This window comes from Spodoptera frugiperda, chromosome 25 (genome assembly GCF_023101765.2).
Source record: "Spodoptera frugiperda isolate SF20-4 chromosome 25, AGI-APGP_CSIRO_Sfru_2.0, whole genome shotgun sequence".
NCBI lineage: Eukaryota > Metazoa > Arthropoda > Insecta > Lepidoptera > Noctuidae > Spodoptera > Spodoptera frugiperda.
Window position 1 is genome coordinate 1,087,040 of NC_064236.1, and position 13,771 is coordinate 1,100,810.

General features: G+C 36.7%; 2 protein-coding genes across 2 annotated transcripts in view; one reads left to right on the forward strand and one right to left on the reverse strand.

Annotated features, from left to right (window-relative positions):
- The window catches only part of LOC118263381 (alpha-tocopherol transfer protein-like), an 82,395-nt gene that overhangs the window by 22,664 nt on the left and 45,960 nt on the right, over positions 1-13,771 (forward strand). The window lies entirely within an intron of this gene.
- Positions 1-13,771, reverse strand: part of LOC118264829 (uncharacterized) — a 34,720-nt gene that overhangs the window by 1,314 nt on the left and 19,635 nt on the right. Inside the window, exon 2 of the mRNA XM_035577489.2 lies at positions 226-396. Coding sequence (XP_035433382.1) covers positions 226-396 — 171 coding nt within the window. The remainder of the gene's footprint in view (positions 1-225; positions 397-13,771) is intronic.

The following is a 13,771-nucleotide window of genomic DNA, read 5'->3' on the forward strand; positions in this document are numbered from 1 at the left end:
TGTTCATCGATTCGCTATAAAGCATAGTTAAATGAACATAATTGAAATAAAAACGACAATCAATAGACGCTAGCAATAAACCTCAGCTTATTAATTAAAGTATTCGCTACAATACAAAATGTTGATTTCGCTAAGCCATCATATAAAATTATAGTAAAAATTACTAAGTATTGGTGCACCAAAACAATAGCTAGCATATTAAAATAAATCAAGCAGGGGTTTTACCTGTGTTAGTTGCCACCGCAGCGTATCTATTGCCATGTTCAAAGCTGTCACTTCCGTGTCTCGTATATTGTGGTTCTTCATCGACTTGTCAGGAGGCTTCACTATTTCGCCGTTTTGCTCCGAAGTTCTAATTTTGGAAAGTTGAGAACACTGCTCAATTCTTTCTGGAGCCTGTAACAAAATAATATAACATTTAACTATACTGTATACAACAATAGAAATGTGCTATTTTATGGACTGTCATTACAATCCAATTCAAGACGGAAGGCTATGAATCACGCACCTAGAAATAATTTCACTAAACCATCTTAGGGTCTCACGTGATAATCGGCGTGCAATTATATGACGCCAGTTACAGTCTGGCTTGTACGCTTATTACAATGAAGAGACAAAATACGTCTATCCCATTTAATCAATTCAATAAAATCGAAGACGCATAATTGATGCATTTGCATTGTATGGCAACAAACAATGCTACATCCACAATTATCATCAACCGTTTGTTATTGTATTTTGTCCCGTGAGAGAAGTATTGTGCTTTTCAACCGAATTACGCAATGGCGGAGTTAAAAAAGAATGATTATCAAATGCATTGAATAAAGTTTTGCAAGACCTTTTGTATTTACGATAAGAGTATATTGTATTATATGTAATACATTTCTTATTAATGGAACGTAGTCATCGGTATAGTAGTAAACATTGTAGAGATTTTAGAGTATTGATCTTTGTGATCAATTCGTATTATTCATCAGTTGTTTAACGGCTGTACAATGATCTAAACAATTGATTCTAACGGTCCTCTCGCATCTCACACGGAATCAGCAAAAACTTAAAAGCCATGTAGGTGTAAATGATTGGCAGTGTCACAGGCGTCCCACGCTTTTGCCTCGATTCATATTGACCTCTATGCGAACAATGAAAGAGCAACTTGCTCCCGTTATTATCGTCAGAAAAATCTTTTTAATCAAGGCCTGGAATACAAGATTATTATTTATAGTAAATCTCAACTCTCGTCTACCTGTTTATCAATGAATGCAGGAGGCTAAGTTGTAAACGATGACAGCGAACAAGCTAATCACAATAACAAAAAACCTTACGCAAAGCCTGATATAATCAATACACAACTAAACGTCAACAAGGTATTAGATCATGATGTCCAACAGTGTCGCCCTACTGAACAATTTGCCGCACACAAACAAATGCCTATTGTAGTAACTAATGCTGGGTTTAAACATTTTGTTTCGATACAGTAGAAATTCCACGTAGCACGCTGACCTGTAAATGCATAACGGACTTATTATTTGATAAACATATCGTTGTAAATAACTTTTGTGAATTCCAGTTCAGTTGGAGATCTGCCATTAATATATACGCCTATAGCTTGCATACTAGTTTTAAACCATTGGCAGTATTTGATGCCTAAAAATCCAAACGAGTTAGTTTAGTGGGCCCTGAAATCTAGGGCAGTTTGTATCACTACGCCGGTACTGAGAGACACGAGAGCATCTTGAAACGTTACTTCGTTATGGTTTGTGTTGTTTTCTTTTCCAAATAAGTACGTGTTCAATTCGAATCATGACGAGAAAACAAAAAGATTACCATATCGTGATTCGAGTACCATATTATATTTAATTAACCTATAAGCTATATTCAGTTTCATGACAATGTTTCGCAACTATCAACACAATAGCAGACGGTTCTCCTGATGGTAAGCGATCAGTGATCAGTTCTTCTAACAAGAATACGCTCCTTTCTTGAAGGTCCGTCTCAAAGATTTTGGACTCGATTACACATACATTGAAATTGGCTGACTGAACTAGATTTGAATGGGAATGTCACATTTGACTGAGGTATAGGTTACGGTTGGATAGATCGGGTGTCAGGTGGCGGGGTGGTGCCAGGTTCCTCTCGGTTTCTCATGTGTCCGGATCGCTGGCATGGAACCGAACACGCGTGATCAAGGCCACTGGGCTACTGTTCTCAATTTACATTATAATTTCCATCATTAATACTGCGCGCAGATAGAGTTAAGAAATGTCTGGTCCTGAACTAAAATAACAAGGTTAATACTAGCAGACAATGGTGCATTCAACTCTTTAACTTTTTGTAATGACTTTTCACAATATCGTATTGAATCAATAACTATTTTTGGTGGAATATCTGCTTGTTTACTGATGGCCTTGCTACACAGGTTTCCATAAGTTTTTAGTATTTCGATACGGAACAGACCTTGAACTGCTTTCTGTAACAGACCCCTGGTCCAGCTCTCAATGAGCATCGGATTAGTCTTGTGACTATTTACAAATGCGGAAAATCAACTCGTTCAAAACAACTAATTACATTGTTTAGAAATAGTTCGTGACTGAACATCAAAACAACTGCTTACTTCGACAAGTTCATAAGATATCATTTTCACCGAGGTTACGTAAGTCTGATTCATGGCCCAAAAACTGTAGTGTTGTCTGACAGAATTGGCGGTTGCTCAGCTGCGTGCTGATGTGGTGGGGTTAGCGTTTCAATGAGTCGGGTTAACATCGTGGTGAGGCAAGCCCGTCATGCATAGCCGGCGACGCGTGACGCCCGCGTCCGGCCCGGGCCCTCGGAAGCATTAAGCGCCCTACCCTATCACAACGAATAAAGGGAAATAGTATTGACACAAACTAAAATTACAAACTACTTTTATTTAAACGAATTTGTAAAAAATCTTCAAATTTTTGTCCATTACTTAATATGTCCGCTTCTGGCCAGACAAAGTTTCGTCAGAGCACAGTAGACGAGATATTTTTGTTATAAGCTGACAGGCAGCTGATGGGTTGAATCACAATTTGACCACCGCAATAGCGGAAACATTATGCAGATTTTATCGTACCAAGAAAGAGTATTGTATTCTTTAGTTTTATTCTCCTTGTTGGGAACTAAAAGGCGATATAATAGTGGTGAAACAAATAAGAAGTTTGTTTCTATTTTCATATTTTAACGCAGTGCTTTCAATAACTGAATCTTATCACTCTGTATAGCACTGAGCTTCTAGTATCTCACATGACCCACTATATGTGCATGGTCCTTTTGTAAAGCAACTGATGTCTTGTCACCGTTATTCAATGTCCATCACGGGTACTTTCTGTCTTTTTCGCAATTATATTCCCTTCACCATACATGTGTCCGTTCATACTTTCATCTTGAATTATTATAACTACGTTTAGTCTGTAAATAGTCTTACAAATATCTCTTGCATTGTACTCTTTGTGACCACCGACAAGTGCCATTGTTTAAAATAATCCTTTGTGAACAAACGGGTTGTAAGTATTTGTAACGCTACGTAGATACTCGTACTCCATGCTTTGTCTTTCTGTTTGTGTTTACTTAGCAAAAGCAATGTGGACTTCTTAATCTAAGTCTTGTTGCATCAATAAGTCTTCTCTCTTTTTTCTAGCGTTGATAAGTCTGCTTTTCGTCATGAACCCTAAGCGGGTTGTGGCCGAAGATGGACCCCTACGCCAGACCGGTGAAGCGAAGATGTGGCCGAAGATGGGAGCACACAATCATCAATCATCTAAGGACTTCTCTCGCCACGGGCAATGCAAGAGGGAGTGTCAGACTCTTACTGACTAAAAACCACCTCGTTCCTACTTCTGCTTTTTGAGCTGGAGCCCCAGTAAACCCATTAGGTAGTCCGCAGCTCCGGGCTTATTCACTCTGACCTTGAAAAGACTTCAAGATATTTTACTAATCTGCAGAAAGATTCATTCATAACTCATGACCGACAAACTCTGGTAATGGATTTAACATGTAATAAATATCCTGTTGTAAAATTGTATTGTTGAAATATAAGTACCAATTGGCAGGATAAGTAAGTATACTCATTCCTCTCTGTTACAGTTTCCAGTTTCGATTTCTTGGCATACGTCCAAGTGGGTAGCGGGTGACAGTAATTGATGATATGTGGGTTCTTATTCCATAACTCGGTCTATGCAACCGCAGCTGATGAAATATTTCTCAGGACATTTTCATTCATAGAAAAGGATTTATTTATAGTTCTCTCTACTATGTACAGTCTTGATCTTGACTATCTTTTGACAAAAGGGCTACCTTTTATAGCTTGAAATTATGAAAAAATTATCATCTATAGTGGCAGTGGCCCCAATCAGAAGAACTCATGCAGTGAGTGCATTCACAATCGGCGTATACGCAGTTTGAACTCAATGAGATTTAATTGATCTGGCCTGCACTGCTTATACGTAGATACACAACACAACCAAACCAATTTATCATACATTTCTAAAGTCACGTCACGTTACCAATGATCTCCAAAGGGATAGACAGAGTTCACATACATCATACAATGTATCACCTACCGATCACCAGTTCCAGTTATCTTAGAAAATGAACCTGTTGTGATGTACCGGACGCAACTCCAAACTTCGTAAGAGTGAGAAAATTTTGAAAAAACGATAAAACTAATTAAACTTAGAGAAGTTTAATTAGTTTTATCGTTTATGTAGAGACATATAAGGGTGTTTTTCTAGAGATATGCTATGAAGATACACAGCTCGAGTATGCGATGTATCGATAGTAGAGAAGCCATCCATAGCACACATCCACAGCACGCATCCATAGTACACATCTTTCCATATAAAAACATAGCTTAGCTGAGTCTGTTTCCACCAGTGCTAAGCTATGTGTACCAATACCAATGAATATGCTTGATGGAAGACAAACGCATCCATAGCACATCTCTTTTTTTATGGAATAGGTGGCAAACGAGCAAACGAGTCACCTAATCTCTGGTGGAAAAGCACCCTAAGGCCTATTGCTGCAGGCGGCAGTAGCTCTTACTCCACACAGCCAATGAGGCTAACAATTTAATATTCTAATAAATCATACAGTTTCTAACAAACGCATAACATTTTGTCTCAATATAATTAGCACTATGCCTTTGAACTGTCTTTAAAACAAAACTGAAAATAGGCCGTTAACCCAGAAATGTGGGATCATTAAAATGTTATGTATGTTAATGTGTCTTTCTCAAGTTACCGGCTTGTTAGTTTATATCGTCTTAAATAATACAATTATTAGTTTCTTTTATCCGGCTTGTTGGTATAATTACTGAAATCGTATATGTCTCTAAAATTGCAACTAACCGGTAATGGCGCTATTGGTCATCATTTCTTTATGATAAAACAGGATATAGGTATTTTGTTTATGAAAAGTTAATAGAACATTATTAAAATTATTGTTCATCTTTGCATGTGTAATTAATTTGAAAATGCCTGGTCTAGTCTACATCCCTTATACTCAGGCAGGCTTCTCCTTTGGAGTACCTATATGAATTTACAGTATTATTGCTTCTAAACGAATGGGATGGTTTTATTTTTTGCGGCAATCCGTCATCCGTCAAGACCACTTTGAAATATTTTTACAATAAGTATTGTAAGACATACTAAATTAACTAAACATAATGGTTTACTCACTTAGAAAACTCTGCGCGACGTCACTGCGTCTGCGTACGCTGCTCATGATGATGAGTCCCTCTGGACTCAGTGTCACAGAGGTGATTCGAAACTAGTAGAGCTTTTTCTCAATATATTTATATGAGTAAAGCATTATTTTAGTGAATGTAGAATATTGTTTCTCGGGTCGCAATTCGTTAAATATTTAAATTTTGACATTACTGGTTCTGCGTGATAATAATACTTATAAAATCAAATAAATGTATGTAGGCACTAACATCAAAGTTGTTTACAGTTTGGATCTGACTAGTTCAATACATAAACATGACATGTTGCCTGTCCCCTGTCCCATTTTAATATCAATGAGCAGCCTGCGCTCGTCGGTAAAAATGAATTATTCGGCGCAATTTTGAATCTTAAAATGTCACATTAAGCATTCAATTGTTTCTTCATCTGTTGTGTTATTGATAGAATGAGAGACCAAAGTACTTTGTGGTTGTTTATCCATAGTTTGAGTAAAAGGTACCTGAACTTTGCTCTATTTTCACTAGTACTATGATTTGAGTTTGAGTTATCAACAGTCCGTAACAGTTTACTATTGGACTATGGACCTCCTCTGCATAAGAGAGATTACTACCATCTCCTGTTTGGCAGATAGATTGAAGATGGCAATTTTAAACTCGCTTTCGCAAAGATCGTAGGATGGATCCCAACTTCATCAGAGAGCGCTGCTGTCTAGTTTCTATCGAATTTGCAGTTGCAAATTTGGTTGATTTTTGCAACAGCCGGGGAATAAATCTCTATAGAATATTCACAATAGTAACGTTTACAATCCGTCAGCAGGATTATGACAAAATATTACCAACATTTTTTTATTTAGTCGTATAAGAGAATTACTTAGATAAAGCGAATGAAAGTATAGGAGTGGGTTGGTAACTACGTAATTTCTAAGTATAAAACGCACACACAGAAGTGACGTCACGCGATATTTCAAATCATTATATCGTCGAAAGTATTTGTTTTCGTAAGATAGGCTATAATTGAATAGACCATTTGATAATACTTCAAGTAATTTTACTTAAAATTTTAATTGCAATCAATAAAAGTATTTAAATACACAGGAATACCCAGGTTACATAGTTTCAATAAGTAAGTCTTTCTCTGGACGGTATCAATTCAAACGGTGACTGTGCGTTGATAGCATGGTGCGCATGCGACGAGGCTTACGTAAGACACTTTTGCTATAAGGATTTCTGCATACGATCGCACTAAAGTATTAACAGAATAATATGTGGATAATATGGAAAATTCTAAGAAATTTCACGAAAAATTACCGACCGATAAAAGTATCTACTGATTGGTAATATGGGAGCCGGTAAACGAGCAGACGGATCACCTGATGGTAAGCAATCGCCGCCGGCCATGGACACCCGAAACACCAGAGGCCCTTATAAGTGTGTTGCCGGCCTTTGTAAGTTGCCGGTCTGAATTGGTAACTCCCGTAAGGAATTTAAGAGTTTATAATTATTTTTTCGGTTTAATTTTTTTTCTGTTATTATTTTTTAGACGTCATGCTACTTAAATCAGTCATGTGCTCTCCCTCAAACACAAAGTCATGCTTCATATTTTTATAGAGACCGAGCTCAAACTGAGTACAATAAAGCTGAACCTTTTATTTCATGTGTTGTCAATAAACGCATTCCTGAGAGTGGAGGCGGCTCATAGTCCCACAACAGACTATTACAGGCTGTTGTACTTGTAATTGTTATTATCAAAGCAGACAATAGAAAAAGTCAATAATAGGTACTTTACGTTACTGGTCTCATTGGAAACGTAACGATCCATGACGCAATACTAGTAACAAATAAAAGTACGTTGGCAACATGGCGGCTGTATCGTGTGTATCGTGTGTGATCGTCCTTACGATTCCCCTCACGTGCCGAGATCGTGTCAGCTTCGTCTGCTTATATCAGATCCGGTACGCCACCGTTTGTATTTAAAATACATTATCGTGCGGAACTAAAGTACACAGTTTCAAATATAAATTACTTAATAAGATAACTATATAAGACATCTTCGATTGCTGGCGATTGTATTTTACTTGGGTTGGGTGGCGAGCTATCGCCGTCCGCGGGCTCGTGCTTCGTCAGGGCTTGCCGCGACATCTATTCACATTAGACTTATTGCTTTTTAACTTTTTAAAAACAAAACTTTTATGCGATTCTATATACCTATACTACAAACTAAATAAAATCTTGTAAGAACCATCAAAAGACTACTCTGCTGAAAATTTGATGATGGAAAATATAACGGATGAACTTAAAAGAGTGCCCAAATAGATAGTTGAATTAACTAAAGTTTACCAATTCACATCCTTTGACTCAAAACAACGAAACCATACCACAATACTTGGGATATTCGAGACTACAGCAACATAATGTTATGTAAACGCGGGAAGCACAAACATTTGTTTACCAATACGAAATAAAGCCATCAACATTACATATACAACATACAACTGAATTTCTTTATCTTTTTTTTTTCTTTATCCGTTGGCCCGCATTAGGATTTTCTCCTGTGTCGTGGGTGCGTTTACACACATACAATTTCACATGCACATGACACCCAAACCCGAAACAACAATTTCTGGATCACACAAAGAGTTGCTCCGTGCGGGAATCGAACCCGCTACACGTTGCACGGCAGCCAGTTGCCTAGCCACCGCGCCAACCATGCAGTCAACTACGTAAAACCCAGCAAGTAAAATGTAATTTACATGCAAACTTTTACATTCATCATGCAAATTATTTGTTCAATTAAAGATTTATTGATAGTGCGGCTTCTAATTGTAATTTGAAATATGGTTACTTATCATGTCACGATTGGTAGTAATTTATTCGCTGCATTGCTTCTGCCGGCAGCGTAAATAATCACGCGGTTCATGCTGTATGGCTATGAAAGTAGAGGAAAATACGAGCGGTTCACATAATCGATTGTTCATAAAATCCCTTAAAACCAAAGGATAGTTGGCACTAACGACACTCTTTGGGAGAGTAGGGGTGTATTTTGCTCTGCTATCACCTTACAACATGCCGATTACTCCTGAAAATATCATACTTGTGCATTCGAACTTTTAAAATAAGAGAGTGAGAAAACTAAAAAAAATATATGCTGTAGATTTTAATAGAAACTAACAACGAAAATTGGTTTGAACCAGATATCATTATTAGTTTTTAAGAAATAAAACATTTTCAAAAACCGCAAATATAACTTTGTCGTTCATACAAACACTATGTAAAACCAAGTTATTTTATACCTTTTTTATATTATGTCATCTACTTGCTGCTACGGAACCCTTCATGGGCGAGTCCGACTCGCACTTGGCCGGTTTTTTTATAAATACCGTTGTTCTTATCTTCCAAATTAAAAGGTTTATCATTGAGACTTTGTAAAATCTATTTAGTATTTACTTAGATGTTGTAATTCTTCAGTAACAACATCTACAAACTATAAACGAGATATCAGTTATCAGCTTTCATTATCATCACATTGCAAAATAATTCAGTTACACGTTAAGTAGGTTAGATACATTTTATATAGGGCTTACTTTCTTTATGTAATCATTTTGTAACGATTATAAGTTATCGTAGCAATTTGTTTCTTATATTTTTATCGATACTTTGTTCCTTATCGGTTACTTTGAGTGGTGAAGACTATCGTCTATATTTCAAGTATAGAGAGGTAGTAAGTGCGTGCACGTGTTTTCAGGTTTCATTTTTCACAGTTTACAGATTTTTATAAGTTAAGTCCATTATGGAAATGATATGATCATCATAACCCTGTCTACATCCATAGTTGGACATTGTTAAAGTTAAAATCTTCAATCATTTTTATTTCAATTAGACCAGGAATTTACTTTAGAACGTCAAACAAAAGAATTAATTATAGCTATTTTCTCATTCCAAGGTGTATTGATGCCTCTAATACAAAATCCTTTCACTATTGTATGTAAAGAATATTTTTGAGGACATTAGTTTACTGTAAGAAAATATCCACATCATACCATCGATAACAATAAATAATTGCCATCAATTGCAAAAACACGATAGGAATCTTTCTTAACGTGGTGAAGAAGAAACAATCACACGTTCTTAGCAATCTTGGAATAATTGTAATCTCATGCAGTGGTCGAGATCGCCAAGATATTAAAATAATTAATCTTTATAATAGACTGTTGCCACAAAATGATGTTTGATATGGAATCAAACGTTTACTGTTGCACGCATGAGTAGGCGATTCTGTGCACCTACCGACGTTTACTTATCGCTGATCACACGATAATCACGAGCTGTCCTCACGATTAAAGATTATGATAATAATGCTCTTCAATTTCTTCTCAAAGTATTTGTGAATCAAAACAACGACCAAAAAGATTCTTCTCACAAATTACTTGCTTTTAAAGTGTCGCGTTTTTAATAACCGGTTTTGTATTGCAGTTCACATCATCTTTTACTTTTTGTCACCCCATCTGACCTTGAAACGGAACCCTTCTTTAAAACAGATGCGGTCAGCATCTCTGCGAAATTGTCAAAATATCATTTTGTCGGTGGTATCAGGAAAGGCAGCGAGTTTCTGTGAAAAATAGTCTTTAAGTTAAGAAAGGGCGTTTGGAAAACTTTAATCTTCAGTCTCTTAATGTTTGAAAAATAAACTAAACCGTGTAACCAGTTTAATTACGAAGCTGTAAGCCATGACAGTGCAGACACAGAACGGGCAGAAAGCTCCTCGCGTGTAGCGGTAACCTCTTTTCTCATGGCCCCAGCAATAGCTGGTCGTTGAAAAAGTATGTCGTCTCATTGTGATGTGATTTAACGTTCACACGGGAAATATTTATAGTGCATTCTAATGTAGAAGAGCAGATATAATGAATTGATACTTATTTTTATATTGTGTCACTTTTTTGACTAGTAACAGTATCTAATGGCAGTTTTTCAAAACTTGGATGAGCTAAAGTTAACGAATGTTTTGTCTGCGTGTGTTGATGATCTATGTTAGGCTTTTCTCAAAGAGCTTGTAACAGTTTCTGTTTTTCATAAATCTTTGTAGTTTATTAGTTGCATCTATATATGATTAGGTTTTGGGTTCCTTCTAGAAGTGTACTCACTCCTGTGTAGGCTGCGCAGGCATAACTTTATATTATTATAAACTTGGAATCAATCGTGCTGATAAAATTAGATCAATTACTTTTTTATTTTCTGCGGCTAAACCGTGGCAAAAAACATAAACAAGGCCATTACGTTAGTGATGGAACCGCATTAGAGCTTGCCTGTGTCTAATAGTGGCAAGTAATCGATTATCCAACATTGAGAAACTTGTACAAATTATATCGTTCCTTACGATCGCACCAATTAGGAGCCGTGTTATTATTGTGCTTACGACGTGCTGCGTATTTTGCGTAGTAAAACAGTATTAGCCACATTTATATGCGGAATGTATTGAAGTAATCTCTGCCGGAGATTTGTATTCATACATTGGAGAATGGTGCCTGCGATAATTAGGAAGTTTATGGAATAAAGCACAAAATACCATTAAAAGACAAGTTTTTTCTCGTGGAAATCAAGAACCAGAAAGTTTTATAATGCAAACTGAGTAAAAGATTGCTGCTAACACTAGAACATCCCTAACAGATTATCTTTTTGCATTACCAATTTTCGTTATATGTCGACACCAGCAATTTATACTACGCTAACTCAAAAAAGCGTACTTTACAGTAGAGGTGTTTAAAGGGAAAAACGTGATAACTTTTACATTAATTAAGATACTTTTTTGAAATTTGGTATGCTTAATATTTAATTTATTCATTGTAATATCTCATATTTATATTTCCTTAATTATTTCAATTTTTTGATTTAGCGCAAGTTAGCCGTATATAAACGTAATTCATCAAAAAAATGTTACATCTTATACACGTCTAACTAATGTTAGCGTAGTGTAGTACGGGAGGTCGTAGTGCATGATCAATCATCTGATGCATATTTCAATATTTTTATAAAGAACATGTACTTACTTACAAAAAGAATAGTCAACGTACCATTAATAAACTAATTAATACGTTAACACATAAGTATTTACTATGTAAAGGTCGCTAAGTAGTTCATTTTACAAACGAACAAGTATACACACGAACGCACTAAACTACGCTAACTATGAGTTAGTGCAGTGTTGCACAGACTTTGACCAAAGTGATCCCCGCGCACACTCCGCTAATAATAGTTGGCGTAATATAAATCGAGTGATTTCAAAAAGTACCTTTACTTAGCGTTTTATAAGATTTGCAACTTTTTTATTTTTTGCATATTTCTTCTCATTTTTTTATGACGTATGTAAAAACACATTTTAAGCAACTTGGCATAAAAAAACGTTTTTACTTAGTATAAATTGCTGGTGTCGATGTGATGGGGAACAGACAGTTCGAGACAGAGTTAAGAGATCAGCCCTGCATGAAGACACCAATAAGAGTATTTTAAAACCTATGCAAATTGACATTGATATTGGAATACCCATGGACTTTGCTAAAAGTCTAAAATCTTGAATCATCGACGAGTGACGACAGAACAGCAATTCTATTGTTACACTCAACTTGAAAGCTCACGGTAGGTTAGATCAATTTACGTGTGCATCTAGACTTACAAGTTCAAAAACCTACAGTTGTATTTTTTATCTCTAAATATTCATAGGGCCACGCTCCGCCGCCACCGTCGAAACAATTTGCTGGAAGTACTTTGTTTTTTTATCGGTGAGACAGGTGTATATGAGTCATCCAGGCCGGATCCACCCGGGCTGAGTATGTGCGCAGTGCCCACCCATGTGGAACAACTTAATATGTATTTATATCAAACGCCTTGGCATAGAAAGAGTTTACGCTACGTCAAACACCAAACCAAAAGGGTTTTGGTTAAATTAGATAATTAAGGAACCTTAGGGGTATATGATGAGGCAGACTGCGTGAAGGTTGTCATTTGTGAGGCAGAAGATGTTTATGAGATTTAATAGCGCAAGACTGACGTTGGAGACAGAAAAACAACGGTCGTATAGGTTATTGTAAAGCTCGTGGATCAAGTTATATTATAGTACACAAACATGGGTGCACTCTCTGTCCCCTCACTTTCTGCACCCGGTAGGATATTACCGGAGAGTGGTCAGGCGAGGCTCCAACGGCTTTACATACTTTCTGAGGAACTTGGGTGAAAACATCGCCGAACTAGGAGGTTCAGCGAAGTCAGGAGACTGCCGGCTAAAAACTGCTATTTTTCATTAAAAATAATGACCTTTCCTTATTAGAGAAGGCCATTAACTCCTTGCCCAAAGACGCGGGAATCAAATCCGCGAGACATTACACCCAGCCGATAACCCAGTCACCGCGCCAACCGCGCTGTAATTACCACGTAACCAATGAAGCATTGTCCATCAAATACCTTTCATTACCAGTAAATCAACTGCGATCAACTTTTTTACTGAGCAGTCACACCTAGAGGTTTGAAAATCAATTAAATTCCTGTTTTGTTACAAATGTAGTTGTACTAATAATATAGTGGAAGGTAGTGAAGCTTGACTTTTGGTCCAAATCAATAATTATGTGGAAATAACGACTAGTTTTGTTGATTGATTGGTTCATAAGTGTCAGTGGGTTATCATCACCAAGAACAGTGCCACAATCTCCATGCTTAGCAAATGGGTTGGCAGTTAGCAAGTAGGTGCACTTACACCTACACCTACTTTTCACCATTTGTGTTATAAATCCCATGTAATATGGGGGTGAGCCATTGCATTATACTAGGCACAACTCCAGATTTCGAGCTACTACTGAGACTAAGACTAGGCAGTAATTAAGACTAGGTATGTATACTACTTGTATAGTCCTAAGTACTAATTCCTACTGCCTGGACGAAAATAATCTTGCGTGCTAAGTGCTAATTATATTCAGTAATAAAAACTATTCGTGAAGTATGAACGACTCTTTGTTACATATTTTTAAACTGTCCGTTCCTCGTTTCTGGCCAATTAAGCAATGGAATCAGTTTTTATGTGATTGTCTG